The following is an 18171-nucleotide window of genomic DNA, read 5'->3' on the forward strand; positions in this document are numbered from 1 at the left end:
CACACGACACGATAGCGGATAGATGTTACAACAACAACCATAATATGAGTAGTTTATGTAATAAGTAATTAGATAATTACATTACTGAAACCAGAATTAAGGCTTGTATCGACAGAAGGTAATCTCTATTTTTGGTGATTGCCTGGCTTCATGAAGAATCATCATCATCATCATCATCATGTCAGCCGATAGACGTCCACTGCTGGACATAGGCCTCCCCCAAGGCTCGCCACTCCGACCGATCCTGTGCCGCTCGCATCCACCGAATTCCCGCGACCTTCACCAGGTCGTCGCTCCACCTCGTTGGAGGCCTACCGGCAGTTCGTCTTCCGGTACGCGGACGCCACTCCAGAACCTTCCGGCCCCACCGGCCATCAGTTCTGCGAGCAATGTGCCCCGCCCACTGCCACTTAAGGTTTGCAATTCTGAGAGATATGTCTGTGACCCTAGTTCTACTGCGGATATCATCATTTCTGATTCTATCACGCAGAGAAAACCCCAGCATAGCTCTCTCCATTGCCCTTTGCGTGACCTTGAGCCTTCTTATGAGGCCCATCGTTAGCGCCCACGTCTCAGATCCGTATGTCATCACTGGCAACACACACTGGTCAAAGACTTTTGACTTAAGACACTGCGGCAAGAATGTAAAATATTAATTACTTCAAAATATATGCACTGCACCGTTGGGCACACTAAACAATCAATCACCTTTCGAACAATGTTCCAAAGTGCAAAAGAAAACAATCTATAAATTGTATATACAGATGTCAATCACAATTAAAGGGTCGGCAACGCGCGTGTAATATCTCCGGTGTTGCAGGCTACGGTAACTGCTTACCATCAGGCGGGCCGTATGCTTGATTGCCACCGACGTGGTATTAAAAAAAAAATGACAACACAATACAATACAATTTATAGATTGTAATAATGTGGTACGTCCCACAATAAAAAAGGAAAAAATATATTAACAAAAGAAAACAATTCATCGTTTACGTCAGTCGTTACGATGCAATTAAAACCTCTCAAGGTGAATCGTTAGTGTCAGTTACACTCATAACTTAATTGAACATTGATAGGCTTTATACCCTTGATATAAGGTATAGGAATAGTTAGTGTCCACTTAGTAAGGCAATATCGTATCAGGATGTGATAGACGATACATAGTTAACCTTTGATGGTGGGTCGAAGAAAACATGGCGGGCAAAGTCTGAAGCGGTACGCGGAAGTAGTGACTATGAAAACTTTGGTTATCTAACTTTAAATTAGGTACCTAGATTTCAATAAGCAACTACTTACCCAATGCAACATATCTTCTAGCTAGTCTATAAGGTTACCTACTTTTTCTACTAATATTGTGGTTACCTATAATTGTTCCATAATTTACAATTACCTGTGACTATTTCGCATTGTTGTGTAGTCTATGTACAGTCGAGTTCATAAATATGTATACATTTATTTATCTTAATCCATTGCAATAAGGTGAAAAAATGTATACTATACATATTTATGAACTCGACTGTACGTGTTCTATTTGTAACTTGAGTCGAAAAAGATAGGTTATTTTCTATATCTCAAAATGCTGGGTCTCCCTAGGGATAAACTGACGACAAGATTATTATGTACAAAAACCGTAAATAAATGGGCTAACATTAGAAGACGTCTAGAGAACTTTTCAGTTTATATTAGGACGACTCTATGCATACATACATAGGTAATTCATCAGTGATTATATATCGTGTGAGCTACTTCCAATCAATTAAACATAAAAAACCAGATATCACATCAATATGATTAGGAAGTCGTTAGGTCTTTAACGTAACCAGGGTATTTATTTAAACTATTGCACAATTAAAAATAAGTACAAATGGCGAACTTAATGCCTTCAGGCATTTTCTACCAGTCAACCATAGGGCGAAACAGAAATTTTCGAACGTGGGTGTAGTGGGAAAAATATTTAATTGGGTATCTATATCTATTGATAAAAAAGTCAACTTTAAGTTGCAAATTAAAAACCACACACTAAGGATTCTATTAGTGCTTGAGAAAGGAGACCTAGGCTCTCCGAAACATGTCGCGCGAGTGATTAAAACAAGTGAGTCTAAACCGTGAAATTATTTAACACTAAAGGATTGTTGACACAATAACTAGATATCGACTACCCTAGAAAAATCTATCTCTAAAACTTTAATTTTATATCCTCCTAAGGCCCGCCGTAGCACCTTCGGTGTATCTAAACCATTTTCATATGGAACAAGTGTTAATGAACAGTACATAGTTGGTAAAAAATCAAAATGATTTAGTAGTAAAATGGCTTCTCAAACCGTTATTTTATATTATACCAGACACTCGAAGCTCGAAGAAATGTAGCTTTGGTACGGTTCTTTCTTCGTTTATTACGAGGCCAGACATATAACAGCTACCTTTTAACGCAGATATCTTTCAACGTTCCACCTGTTTCAAGGCACAATCTCCGCCCTCGTAAACTACCCTTATTCAACCTCCCAAACACCAGTACCAAGTCGAATTCCCACTCGCCTCTCTACCGAGCTCTAAAGCTTATTAACGTCATATTGACCCAGGACGATACATTGGACTTGTTCTCGACTCCTGAACCGAGATTTTTAGCCACAGCCGGGCGCTACCTCGAGGCTATAGTTGCCCCGAGCACCATTAGTACCGATTAGATAATAATAATTTAATTTAAGTTCTGCCTTAACTGTTGTTGTTGTTAATTTATTATAGTTATGTATAATTCAATTCGTATATTGTAATATAAAGTGACATTATAATAATAATAAAATAAAATAAATAAATATTACAAAAATAAATTTTAGAAAATAAAAAAATAGCTTACTCACGCAACTAATTCAGTATTATACTCAATCATAATCACTCACCCGTATCGTTTAACAGGCAACATCCTATTCGCATAAAGTATGAAACACGACTGACTATAGTGACTATGATTATTATAACATAGGGCTAGTGTATGTATTTATCTAACAAGCGATACGTTATCTGATAACTTGGGAGACGGATTTCAAGACGGACCTGGCCAATAGTTACGAAATGAGGTATTGATATATGGTAGATATAGTAAATCTGTGTTAGTTATTTTTAATACATATCGGTCAATCACCTGACGGCTACGGATCTACTAGTATCAATAGGAAAATAATAGTCAAGTCACACAAACAAATATTGGTGTAGTAGCTTTTACTATCCAAATGTACCATTAATTTCATTATTTTTTAAAGTTCAATCATTTTACAGTACATATGGTGCTACTTTCTCGCACTAGTGCGTAAAAGAGCACTTTTCGTGCATATGTCGAAAGTTTAAAGGGCCATATGTACTGTAAAACGTTGTACGATACACGTGCGAATAGGTAATTCGCAACTCGTGTTGATTTAAAACACTCCCTGCTGTGTTTTAGTTTATCGCCACTCGTTTCGAATTTCCTCTTTTCCGCACTTGTATCGTAAATAACTATTACAAGATAATACATATAAATTTAATAGTTTTGGATTTAGATGGTCTACAGGAATACGATTCCCACATCGACCGGCTGGAGTCCGGCTGCGCTGGAGCGCATTTGCAATGTGCCTATACATTATGGACCGCGAACCAGGCGCAAATTTCGTCAGTCATCGCCTCCCGGGTGAAAACTCGTGATGAACCCTCGTGAACGTCGGCTGCCGCTCCGTTGGTGGGTTGAGTTATGACAGTTCATAGTAGTAAAATGCCAGTCATCCCCGCGTTTGTAACCAGGGCGCGTAGCCAACGTGCCAATCGTAGTCATCTCTATCACTCTTCCTTATTAGTGCGACTGCGACAGTAGTGTTTCGTTCGCTACGGAGCGTTAACGATTGCAGCACGTTGGATATGCACCCAGGTATACGTTTCCTAAACACGTGTACGTATCAGCGGGGAGATAACGTCCCCAGTCCCTATTAAAAAGCTTTCAAGCGACGGAACCCGGCAGAGCTTGTTGTAGAGTTGTAGACCTATCTTATAAACAGTTTATGTATAAACATGTATACTTGTACTTACACTTCGTTTTCGTCTATAAACATTTCTGTCTGCTTTGACCTGTAACAAAAGAACATAATTAAGTTAATAAATAACATTGATAAGATGATAAGAGTGATAAGATAATCTTGAGGACTTATATGAAATAATGTCCCCTGATTTCTGTGTATTTTATTATTCTTAATTGTCTGTAGTATTTAGGGTTTTTACCAGCTACGTTTATAAACAAACCTGCCAAGTGCGAGTCGGACTCGCGCACCGAGGGTTCCGTACTTTTTTAGTATTTGTTGTTTTAGCGGCAACAGAAATACATCATCTGTGAAAATTTCAACTGTCTAGCTATCACGGTTCATGAGATACAGCCTGGTGACAGACAGACAGACGGACCCCTTTTTACCCTTTGGGTACGGAACCCTAAAAACGATTTAACAAATGTATCCGGCGCGTATAAATCTACTTCGACATTTCTGACACATTGAAACAAGGTTTATTAAAAATACGTCCAGCAATAAGGTCGCCAACCTCTGGGACGGAGAAGGCACTTGAAGAAGAAGAAGAAGAATAAAATTTGGCTACTAACACAATATTTTCTATACTAAACACGTATGTACCCTCACGGCTATTATATAAAGTTGCTACACAAGTGTTTGTATCTGTTGCTACAGTTAGTTATTACCTACATAAATGTGGTATTTTCTATAAAAAGGGACCTTATTGTCGCTTGTCAGTAAGGCACTATTTCCATATAGCTTCAATTAGAAATCAACCTTATCAACAAGCGATAAAGTGGTACCTTTTGGTTGAAAACGTCACATATATTGTTCGCAAGACTAAGTAAATTAGTTAGTGACATTGACATAAAGCATAATTTCATCTGACGAGTAAAAGATTTACACACTTATCAAGCGACATTCGCAAGCGGTGTTTACTATCCCATATCAACCTTGACTGACCGGACCGAACCAAAGATTTCGCCTAAGTAAATTAGTTAGTGACATTGACATAAAGCATAATTTCATCTGACGAGTAAAAGATTTACACACTTATCAAGCGACATTCGCAAGCGGTGTTTACTATCCCATATCAACCTTGACTGACCGGACCGAACCAAAGATTTCGCCTAAGTAAATTAGTTAGTGACATTGACATAAAACATAATTTCAACTGACGAGTAAAAGATTTACACATTTATCAAGCGACATTCGCAAGCGGTGTTTACTATCCCATATCAACCTTGACTGACCGGACCGAACCAAAGATTAACAAGCTGGTTCTATTTGTATTCCATTACATAACGGCAACATCGTATAAAAACGAACAGGAAGCTTGTTATTGGAACTCTAATTGGAACATCGGGTTTTATTTTTTGAGAAATAACAGATGCAGTTTTATTCAATGTTGACTTATTCAGGTTAGTTTTGTGCAAACAAAATTTCCATTCCATTCTTATTAAACACGAAAATCTGCAGATTAAAATAGAATTTTATATTTTTTTCATTCAAATCAATCAACTTATTGATCTACTTCGGCTACTTCAGTGACTGACGGAAAAGACATCTTTCTGTTTACTTACTCTTTAAGTAGACTCTTTAACCCAAAAGGAAAGACCGATTAGATATTTCAATATAACTTACAAATCGTTTGTCTGATAGCATGATGGAAGTATTAACCGGTTTTAAAATTTGATTTGCACTTTCCAGCGCGCGCCCTAATAAACACTATCTGAAAGACCGGTAAACATATTATAAAAACTTAAAAATGCGCGTTTTCCCAGAGATAAGACATAGCTAGATCGATTTTTCGCCCTCGGAAACCCCCTTATAACAAATTTCATCGAAATCGTTAGAGCCGTTTCCGATATCCCCAAAATATATAAATAAATATACAAGAATTACTCGTTTAATTTAAAGGTATAAGATAAGATTTAGCATTTGTCATCACTTATATTCTACGTTGAAGTTAACCCTATATTAGGCATAAGGGTGTCAGTAATTATGTAAAATTGGACCCTATCGGCTATCACTTTGAAATAAAATTCAAAATAAGCCTTATCTTCTTCTTCTTCTTTTCCTGTTACCCCCTGCTGGGGTGTAGGGCCCGAATCTTGTCTTTCCATTGACTACGGTCTTGGGCAGCTTGGGTAACCTCCTCCCGCCCCATCCCCAATACACCCAGTTCTTGCTCCACAGAACGACGCCAAGTGGATTTAGGGCGACCATGTTTCCGCTTGCCGGGCATCTTCCAGGTCAGGGCCACTTTGGATAGGTGGGTGTCAGGTTTCCTGAGGATATGTCCAATCCAATGCCATTTTCGCGTCTGTATCTCCCTGTGCACGGGTGTTTGTCCGGTTATTCTCCATAAGTGAGCGTTTGTGATCCAGTTAGGCCAAAAGATACGAAGGATTTGCCTTAAGCATTTGTTCACAAACACTTGGAGCTTCGTCATTAGATCTTTGCGGACAAACCAGGTTTCGCACCCGTACAGCAGCACGGCCTTTACATTGGAATTGAAGATCCTCACTTTGGTTCTTCTCGTCAGGGTAGAGGAGTTCCACACAGGTTTAAGCTGGCCGAATGCGGCTCGGGCTTTGTTTATTCGTGCTTCAATGTCTGCTTCCGTTCCTCCACTCTGGTCGACAATACTGCCCAGATAGCAAAAGCTAGCCACTTGTTCAATCTGGTTTCCCTTGAGCAGCCCAGAAATAAGCCTTATAAGTCCTGAAAACATGTTACAACTGCAGACGCAAATTCGGTCAGTGCCTCACAGTGAAAACCGGTTAGCTAAAATAATATTGAGTTTAAAATAGTTTCTATGAACAGTAAACCACACCCGCGGCGCGCCTCCTACTATAGTTAGCTAGCGACGTTGACAGCTGAAGATCGTTTTTCTACCTACGACCGCTGGGGATCATCATCATCATGTCAGCCGATAGACGTCCACTGCTGGACATAGGCCTCCCCCAAGGCTCGCCACTCCGACCAATCCGCTGGGGTTGCTGATACGCAATAATGTGTCAACCCACAACCATTTTGCAATAAGATGTCAACTCAAAAAATTGACGCTCAAAGTTGACCTTAAATTGAAAAATTAATGTGCGTTGACACATTTTTAGTTATGTTAAACACAATGCGTTTGTAAAATTGAAGTTGCACATTTTAATGACGTTGCTTAATAAGAAGATCATACGGATATTTCAGTGACAATTGTTTGATATGTCTCAGACGAAAACATCATACCGATCATACCTACGTTTTAATCTGTAAATGGAAATAATGATCCCACCAAAAACATGTTCATGTAAAATGTTGCCAAGACGAAACCGTAAGGCTCGTACTGTCAAAAAGTTATCAGATCTCATGTAGAGCCAACCTTCTAACTCTAAGCCCTAACTTCACATACCCTACACCAGTCAAAATATGTGGATTGGCCGTTTTATTTTTATTAATGAAGAAGAAGAATATGCCTATTACACATGCATTAAATTAAATAAATAACATTATTTTCGATAAACACGACCATGGAGTTGGTAACATTAAAGATAGGATCTCATAGGATGTTTCAATGTCAAGAGAACCGGGTCAACATCAGACCTGACATCGCCTGATAAAGTACGGTACCAAACTGTTATTTAATTGACAAATTGACAATACATCAACCTTAATTCAAAGACATTAAGGTCCAACTATGGCCAGTGTTGTAAGTATATTTAACGAATGTATGTAGCATCTGTTGCGCAAGCCTTATCGCGCTATGAATGAGTAAGCCATACATATTAATGAAAGAATTCTCACTTCATTCTGATTATGGCTTTTCTCTAACAAAGTAGCCGTACTGTGCAGTATAGAGATGATTTGTGATACTTCGGTAGAACAAATGCGAAGTCTATATTAGTATAACAATAACAATTAATGTGCAATTCTCCATGGGTGTTATAACAATGCAAGCAAAAGATGATTAAAGATATTTATCAAGAAGGTCTACTGGAGATCTATTCGAATGATCTCATCATACTGATACCAAAAGAAACACTTAAGTTCTAAGATCTCCATATAACGAAAATTTTACCTGTACACAGGTTGAAAATCATCAATCATGCAATTCTAGCAGATTCTTTCGCAGTTTTCCTTCAACAAGTTATCAGTAATCACCTAGCAACTGGTAAATATCGAGGATTTTAGGGGTTCAAGCTTTGGTTTTGGAGGGCAGTGGATACTCAAACACTCGGGAACTGATCGGTATTAAGTTGGTAAGACAAATTAGAATCCAAATTTGTTTATGAGTCAACTCCATGTGATCAAGGCAGCTAATTGCGATACAACATTGAGACTGAATTGAGACAACCTCCGCATTGCACGTGGTGTTAATTCCATTAAAACTCGGGAGATGGACCTCAATTATGCTTGGAATGCTTCGTGTAAATTTGAAGATTCGTATGTATTTCAAGTACGAACAGACACATCCTTAACTGACAATGCAAGCGGGATTTACATTACGAAATTTGTGTCATGCATGTTGAAATCAGTTTCACGAAAGTAGTTTTGATATATGCGAAAGTAATTTCGTGAAATTTACAGTATCGCAGTAACCACGGCCTCGAAGCTACACGTCCGCATAGCGCAGGCACTTTCGCGAGACTAGTTTTTCACGTCGCATTTATACTACGAAATTAGTTCCATGACACTGATTTCACCAAAAAATCGCACAGGGCACAAAATTGATTTGCTGTCATGAAATTAATGCATGCATTACGAAAATATTAAATTACCCGTGAAACTGTTGGTAAAACTACTGCCACGAAGTCAATTTCACGCCACTAATTTCGTAATGTTAATCCCGCTTAAGGCATACACATTGTCGGTGAAGCGTCAGGCAAAAAAATAAAGATATAGTCACTGACAGTTCAAACTCGACATCGTATGACTTATTATGTTTTCTCTGTATCAAAACTGTTGTTCTATAAACAAAACACTTTATTACACGGAAGTAGTATAAAATTATGTTTTCCTAGTACATCTTGGAATCATAGGTCAAGCCGATGAGTAAGAAAAGGTCAGTAGGTCAGTGTGTGACTTTAATGAATAATTACTGCTGGATAAGTAAATGTTCGAAGTCTATGAAGAATATCAACTGGAGTGAGGAGTTAAAGGATTACGATAGAGTGTGTTCAACACTATGTTAAATACTCTATTAATAATATAAATACTATATTAATATAAAATCCAAAAAAGACTTACTTCATTATTAACGGGAATTACGGGGGGGCACTAACACTATGATTGTGTTTATTCGCAGGAGGTAAGTATACAGATGATCTGGCGTGCACACGCGCCGCCAGCACAATACTGGGGAATGATGCCGCACGTGATCGTGAAGGTCCCATCATAGTGCGAGGTGCAGACGAGAGGACTTAGAGATTTTCGACAAAAGGAAATCAAGACAGCAAACGAATCAGGACAAGATGGAATCTCAAAAACTATTGCCGCACGAGAGTCGAGATGGAGAGGGAAACAATGAAATTATCAACATCTCGTGGTGTTGAGGAACTGGGTGATGAAATATGAATAGCGAGAAAATAGGTTGTAGTAAGAAGAAGAAATTTGTAAACTGGATTTCAGGCGAGCCTCAAGTAGGTAGGACCAATCAAATCAGCCGCGTTTTCTTGTGTAAACCTATTTATAAAGTTTTTGTTTTTTAAATTTTACTTAGTAAAATCTCTTTCACTGTTCCATCGAGAAGGTTAAGGCACTTACGTCCCATTAGTACTAACGAGGCTTCCACTAAATATAGAAAAAACAGTTTTTTGTGCAGGGCAGGCAAGACTTTAAATAGTTTTGCTTAATTTAGACTTCGATATATTCAATGATAGCATATCTGTAATAAGAAAGAAATTAATTGCATTTTATATGGGTGATACTTCTAGCGCAGGTTCGGGCTCGGCTTACTAAAGTTGTCCTTTATAGGTGTATTTGCTTTTTGTTTTTTTTTATTTATTTTTTGTTTAATCTTTAAAGTTTTGTGCAGTCAGCGGTTGAAGTGCATGGTTACTTTCTGAATGAATTCCATTCCTGTTGTGTCTATGCGGTTTTGCAGCTGGCAGTACACACTAACCTTGGCTTGTGCTGTCGGTACTTGTGTGTTGAACTGAATTTTAGTTATATTTGATTTTTGTATATTTAATTTTTATAAGTGAGAACCTGTAATTGGCTCTGTAATTCTATTGTAGCTTTAAAAATGTTTATAGCTGTTGGTTTTCCATGTATGAAATAAAATAAAATAAATTAATTAATAGCGCAAGAATATGTTTGATCGTGTATTTTAGTATGTCTCTGTGAAGACTTTGTTATTTATAGGAAACAAGAGTTATTACCTACTCAATATAAGTTTATAACAAACGGTATGCACTACGCGACAAGCGGCAAAATTCAACTTCAGTTAGAAATGTTTGCAATTCTCTCAGAACAGAGTTTGTACTGAGAGCATTCCGAATGAAACGACGGAACATTCACTTTCTTTTTTTCATTTCAACTTTAGCAATTCGTGTTTGCAGACAAAGCTCTTTGTTAAGTTGTTAAAATTAGAACGTAGATCAAACTGGTTTACCATCGGAAATGCCCGCATCGAACACGTAAAGTGGCCAATTTTTATCTTTTCAAATTTAAGTTAACGCCGCCTCCCGGGCGCGACGTAGCGGGTAGCGGACAATAATGGAAGAATCAAGGATTATGAAAACGAGCATGATGAATACAACATACGCTGAATAAAAGCACAACAGTAAATAATAATCATTCATGTTTCCAAACATGTCGGTTGTTAGGATTCCAAAACAATGTTAGTCCTAAAGACAACAGTTCGCATACGTGTACTATGCCTATCATTCACAACATCCACAATGCGGCTCAAAGTTCATCAGGCAATTGTAGTGAGGACGCGGACAAGAATGGCCTGAGGCACGAAAACATGGACTTTGACCATCACGGGCAGTGTGACACGAGGGGATCATTCATGAAACAGAGATTCAGGCTGATTGGCCAGTGTAAGCATGACCTACGATTTTGTATAAATAGTCGTTGAAACATGTTTGTCCTATGATTTAGGTTAAAAGGCTTTGGTACATATGTACCTACCAGGTAGGTATCATACATCTTAAAACTTTAGTGCTAGGTTGTAAAAGACAAAATGTAGGATCTAAAGTCGGTAATTTTGAGAATGGGAGAAATGGGGTAATCTCTTTTCTTTTTTATAGACTGATAGTGATTAAAACTCGGTTAAATTCAAGGGCTAACTGTATAACTTTTTCGATGCAATAAGTTTTACGACTGGTCAGAGGGTCTAGCCAAGATGATTAGAAGACAAATGCCGATAGAATACAAAAAAATGGTGAGCGTCATGGAACACTCGGTTGAAACGAAGTTGAGAAAGGCTGGTGACATGTTCATGCTTATGGTCATGGTAATGTCTCCTGTGTTATCGTGTACGCGTGTTTTGTCCTGTCCTGTTCTGTTCTGTTCTCTAGTATGGCTTGTGAAACCAATATCAAACTTTGGCATCTATCGCAGTAATATAGGATGTGACGCCAGTCATTATCAAACATTTGCATCCATCGCAGTAATATGGTATGTGAGCCCATCCGCAAACCGTCCGATATGGAACTTCGTTCCAAAATGTATCGGGATGACAGATGCAACGAAAACTCAGGTGATAATTTTCCAGACATAATTTCACATTCGATCGTCGTTTCCTATTAACGATTGCCATTTGATTAGGCCCCTTGAAATGGTCGAAATAAGAAACGAGTGCAAGTCAGTTTGTGAATGCAGCTCTGTTGACAACGGCGGTATTACTGGCGTTTAGGTCAGCGGTGTCAGCATGGTTGCATTTTTATCACCTGTCACTATGCCTGTCACTTTCGCACTTACTTGTTAGAACGTGACAGGCATGGTGACAGGCGATAAAAATGCTACCGTGCTCCCGCAGATCAAGATTACTTTGGACTTTGTTGATGGGCCATTCATCGTTTGTACCGCCGCTCGTGTTGATTTCGATTGATGAGACAACGTAACGTCAACATTTTATAGGAGTAGGTGTTTGTGCTTAAGCCTACACCCGAAGGGTAGAAAAGGGCTAAAGAGAGAAAGAGAGGTGTTTGTGCTAACCGAATAGCTCAAACACCAACTAATGTGTTAGTAAAGTTAATGGACTTGTTATTAGATTCCAAAGATCAATTCAGATCCGGAAGATGATTTACCGGAACAGAATATATTAAAATCTGGAATATTCATGACGACTAATTTAACTTTATTACTAAAAGGCACGTAAATATTCAAAATATGAGATTAATTAGGTTTTAATATTCTATACTATATTTATTACAAGTTATTTTGGTTATACTGCCGATAACTGTTTTAGTTAGATTGCAAGGCGTACCGAAGAAGTAAGTGTAGATTTGCTTGATAATAGACAAGATGCGTTAATCTCATGTCATGAGACCATGGACTTTGCTATTTTTGGATCCAAAACAAACACATCGACGCTATCGTACATTCGGCTCACCGCTTCAGTGAGGAACAATAAAATAAACAAAAGGATTACCAACAGTAGTTCATCCACCGGTGAGTAACAGAGTCAATACACTCCTTTGTCTCCAGAACTTGCAGTACTACAACTAATACATAGTGTTGTAACAATGTGAGGAACTGTGTCACAGGCAAATGCATTGAGCGGGAAAACTTTGTAATGAATGACAGAGCGTGTATATAGTCACCAAATATATTGGAGCAGAGAAGGTGCTCGCAAATATATAAACAACTAGTGACAGATACAAATATCTTTGTCTGTAGTAAGTCAGTAATACTTGGTGCCGTAACAATGTGTAGGACTGAGTCACGGGCGGGTAAATTTTCACAATCAAATATATTGGACCGGACAAGGTGTTCGCAAATATCTGAACACTATTGTCAAGGTGTACTTTTGATTTACTCCCCTTGCCGGCCTTGCCTTACCGCCTAAAGCCCAACAGTTTTTCGGATTTGAACTCTTTTTCAAAAGTACTAAAAAGTAAATAAAGGTAAAATAAACTCATCAAATAAATTCTTTGTCTCAAGCACCATGTTCCATTTCAGTAAGTGTCGTAGCAATCACAAAGTAACAATGCTGCATAGAAGTGGAACCAAATGTAACTGTGTCACAGGCAGTTGCAGATGTATATTGTTCGGGTGAAGTTAAGAATGAGATGACAGTGAAATTCTCTATGCAAAGGCGAAGTTAGGTTTTTCTAATCCTTGGTTGAACTAAGTTGCTGCATATATTATGGCCAATGCATGCATAAAGTGATCTATTACCGCCTTGGAGGAGAACAAAAAAATGTATGATTCAAGTACTGTAGCTTTAATTCTAATTTTTACTGGTTATTAACTTCTAGTTTGCTATAATTGTTTCGTGAAATGTAACTTTCACTTCAGTATAATAAATACATCAATCAAATCGCCAACCAACCTTGACTGTGACAAGAAAAGACAAACAAAACAAAAGCCCGATAAGCCATTCAGAAGCCGGTTATATTCAACTTATTTTTAGGTCTATTTATGGTTGAGTTCTTATCGAGTTAATATTGTCTTCGGTTACCGCGATAGTTACTCATGAAATAAAACTATGAAAACGGATTATATCGTGTATATCGAATTTAAAATACGTCCCGTTTCGAACCCTTTACAGCGTTCGTGGTCAACGGGTGACCGAGGGAAAAAAACACATTGTAGCTTTTCCTCCAGTCACCCGTTGACCACGAACGCTTTAAGAGCCAACAGGAGCCGAGACCAAACTCAATTTTGAGATTTGAAAGAGAATATCGTCGTCGCGCTGACGGGGGCGGTACCGCGTACCGAGGGACTATCCCAGTGTGTGTGGTGCACGCACACCGACGCGCACGTTATTTGCGCTCCTCGCCGGCCTCACGCCGCTCGCGTTTTTAGTAACTAAATTCAATATCCTTCTACAACCTGCAATCTAATTAACATTTCGAGTTACAGAATAGTAAAAAAACATAACATAACATGGACATACAAGAAAACATTGTTGTATAAAAACATACAAGATAACGGCTGTTAAATTAATCCAATTAAATATTTTTAAATATGATAAACAAAAATATTAAATTATAGTCGTGAGTATTTTAAAAGTAAAACTCCCTTATACCTTGATTTTAAACAAAGTATTTTACTTATAACTTACTTGGTTCGTATGAATTAGTGACATACCTAATTAAAAAAGAAAGCTATAACTCCCGCGGGAACAATATAGGCCTTTTCCCTTCAGTACACCTGCATGAAATAAGATCTTTTCGAGCAAGCGTCTTGAATAACAAATTTGCCGCTCTCCGGCTCCGTTGAATAGAAAAAAAGAAAGCCTCAGGTTAGATAAAATTATCATAATAAAGAAACATGTGACATGTGATATTTCTTACTTTGATGTAATTATACAGTTTTATTGATGGTCCGTTTTTTTATTTATGTGTCAGATTTTGATAAAAATAGGTATAAATTGAAGAGCTCCTAATTCTGATCGGAATAAATATGAAACCCAATAAATAAATAAATAATAATAAATATTAAATCAATATTATAGGACATTCTTACACAGATTGACTAAGTCCCACGGTAAGCCCAAGGAGGCTTGTGTTATGGGTACTCAGACAACGATATACATAATATATAAATACTTAAATACAAATAGAAAACACCCATGACTCAGGAACAAATATCTGTGCTCATCATATCATATCATCGAACCCAGGACCATCGGCTTCACAGGCAGGGTCACTACCTCCTAGGCCAGACGACCGGTCGTCGCCCAATATTTTGGGACAATAGTCTAGTCTACAAAAGGTTCAAGGTGGTGAAAAAATAGTGTAAGCTGTTCGCATAAAAAAACCGCAAATCGATGTACAGGTTAGCCGTTTGGTACACGTATATACTAGTCAAAACAAAAATTTTGACCCGCAGTTCCTAAAAAAAATTCCCTTAGGAGGGGAGTGCTGAAACCTTTTTTTGTATAAAAAAAAACTTTTTTTTAAACCTATCGTATACTTCTCATCTATCATACGAAAGGGCTTTTTGAAGCGATTCTGAAAATATACCACATCATTGCATTTTAGCCATTTTTAGGGTTCCGTAGCCAAATGGCAAAAAACGGAACCCTTATGGATTCGTCATGTCTGTCTGTCTGTCGTCCGTCCGTATGTCACAGCCACTTCTTTCCGAAACTATAAGAACTGTTGAAACTTGGTAAGTAGATGTATTCTGTGAACCGCATTAAGATTTTCACTCAAAAATAGGAAAAAAAAAATTTTAGGGGTTCCCCATACTTAGAACTGAAACCCAAAAAAATTTTTTTTTTCATCAAACCCATACGTGTGTGGTATCTATGGATAGGTCTTCAAAAATGATATTGAGGTTTCTCATATATTTTTTTTCTAAACTGAATAGTTTGCGCGAGACCGAGAGACACTTCCAAAGTGGTAAAATGTGTCCCCCCCCCCCCCTCTAACTTCTAAAATAAGAGAATGATAAAACTGAAAAAATATATGATGTACATTACCTTGCCAACTTTTACCGAGAACTGGTTTGAACGAGATCTAGTTAGTAGTTTTTTTTTAATACGTTATAAATCGTAAACCGCTATTTACCTTTCACTCACGTTTCACATAAAAATACATTGTTTAAATTGTGTAATGTACGGAACCCTCGGCGCCCGATTCCGATTCGCACTTGGCCGGTTTTTTCTTAAATTGAAAGAAAAAGAATTTTCAAAACATACCAAGTTTGGGCTCCTCCAGATACGATATGGCTGATTTTTTTTGTACAAATGATACGTGATATCCTCATATGTAACCCCAAAAAAGCAATAAAAAATTTATTTAGTTTTTTTTTTTCAATACAAAGTGACACAGTTCTACTTAACCCTTTAACTTGACCCCAAACTTGGTGTGTTTTGAAAATTCTATTTGTTTTAATTTACAAAAAAATGGCTAAAATGTAATAATGTGGTATAATTTTAGAATCGCCTCAAAAAGCCCTTTCGTATGATACCACACACGATAGGTTTTTGGAAAAAAATGTTTTTTTTTTTCATACAAAAAAAAAGTTTCAGCATACCCCTCCTAAGGGATTTTTTTTAGAAACTGCGGGTCAAAAATTTTGTTTTGACCTCTTAGTATGCGTGTGCCAAACGGCTAACCTGTACATCGATTTTCGGTTTTTCTTTGAAATTGGGCTTGTACGGCTGCCACTAATAGAGATACTAACTCCTAAAAATACGTATGATACCTCATTGGATTCAGAATGATGTCTAGAAAAATGTATTCGAAGTGTTTATTCCCACATAAAAAAAGTTCAAAGCTATTAACAAAAAACGGCCAAGTGCGAGTCGGTTCCGTACCATTACGCAAAAAACGGCAAAAAATCCCGTTTGTTGTTTGGGAGCCCCACTTAAAAAAATATTTTATTCTGTTTTTAGTATTTGTTGTTATAGCGGCAACAGAAATACATCATCCGTAAATAAATATTGCAACTTTTTAGCTATCACGGTTCACGAGATACAGCCTGGTGACAGACGGACAGGCAGATTGACAGACAGACAGACAGATATTATTTTAAAGGTATTAAATATTCTTTTAAAAATTAGGAAATAATATGGTGTATTTAAAACATATCATGGAATATACTACGGTTATAAATTGATATTATGTAAAGTAATTTTTTCAACAAGTTAGGCAATTATTAAGTAACCACATTTTTTTCGAACTTTCGTCTTTGTTGTAAATTAAAAAAAAAAGAAAATAATTGGCGTAAAAAGTATTTCGCCTCGTGGCTTTCATGAGATCACGTCACAAAAGTTTTAATAAAATTAATACTTTGTTTAAAATAAATTTTTGAATAATAGTGAAAATTGTAAAATATAAAGCAATATAATAATACGTACTTAGAACTGATACTTTTCTAAATAAAGAATGAATAAACTAAATTGTGTAATTAATTTTTAGTGCAAATCACCACAATTTGCTTCTAAAGAGCAAATCTGTGACCAAAAATTATATATAGTTTTAATTTTTCGTTCGTATATATTCAGATTTGTGTATGAAAATGTGAAACTATTATTTCTAAAATAAATTATTCGTCCCTAATTTACACAAAATTTATACCAAATTTGATCTCATATCAAGAGATAGGTAGAAATAGAGGCAAACTGGACCGCAGAAGCCGACTTTTCCCCTCCCTTTTTGGGGGGTAGTCAGGACTTAATCTCGTAGCTAGTGCGTCAGCTCAGCTTTGTATGAACCAAGGAATAATAAATAGTGTTAAACGATATCCCCTGAGGCCAAAGTGCATACTCACTTTACTTACTTCGCCTACTAAGAGGCAAATCGCGACTTTGTTATGGTTTATCGATAACTTATCACATCACTAGATTATCGACTTTCAATGTCGACTATTGCCCATCACTTTTCTGTCCGTGTACGTATTTAGAAACTTGACCCCGCCCCTAAAATTAGTGCGATAAGGACAACTGCAGCTTAGGCGAAAAATCCTGCGTAAAAATCTCAAAAATCGAGGTTTCGTACTCGACTGTTTCCTCCTCCAAAACTTAAGCAATCGTAACCAAATTTGGAAATCTAAATGATTATGAAATTGTCTGTGTCGGACTGTTTTGATTTTTTGGCTAATTGATACCAGTTTTGAATACCACGCCTCTCATTGCGGCATAGTCAGTGAGGCCATTTTTGGCCATGTTTGAAGGGCTCTAGCGCCTTAAAAAACAAAAATATCAAAAAAAGCAAAACACACCGACACAGATATTGACAATATTAATCTGTGTTGAAAAAATCATTCCTCTAGCTTCAAAAACCAGGGAGGAAACAGTCGAGTACGTTTGTATGGAGAAATGACCACTCCTGTTGGCTCTTAAAGGGTTCGAAACGTCGGGATTACTCGGGATGTATTATAAATTCAATATACGCGATATAATCCGTTTTCGTAGTTTTATTTCTTATCGAGTTTTTTTGGCATGGAACCCTAACAAACTCATTACAGGCGGTCCTGTGGCTCGGAGCCATAAACCTGCCTCAGATAATGAGGTCGCACGCCG

General features: G+C 37.4%; 1 protein-coding gene across 1 annotated transcript in view; it reads right to left on the reverse strand.

The window, feature by feature from the left end:
- LOC134740850 (long-chain-fatty-acid--CoA ligase 4) overlaps positions 1–18171 on the reverse strand; it is an 84163-nt gene that overhangs the window by 50435 nt on the left and 15557 nt on the right. Inside the window, exon 2 of the mRNA XM_063673502.1 lies at positions 4054–4092. Within this exon, the coding sequence (XP_063529572.1) occupies positions 4054–4076 (23 nt within the window). The 5' untranslated portion in view covers positions 4077–4092. The remainder of the gene's footprint in view (positions 1–4053; positions 4093–18171) is intronic.

This window comes from Cydia strobilella, chromosome 4 (assembly GCF_947568885.1).
Source record: "Cydia strobilella chromosome 4, ilCydStro3.1, whole genome shotgun sequence".
NCBI lineage: Eukaryota > Metazoa > Arthropoda > Insecta > Lepidoptera > Tortricidae > Cydia > Cydia strobilella.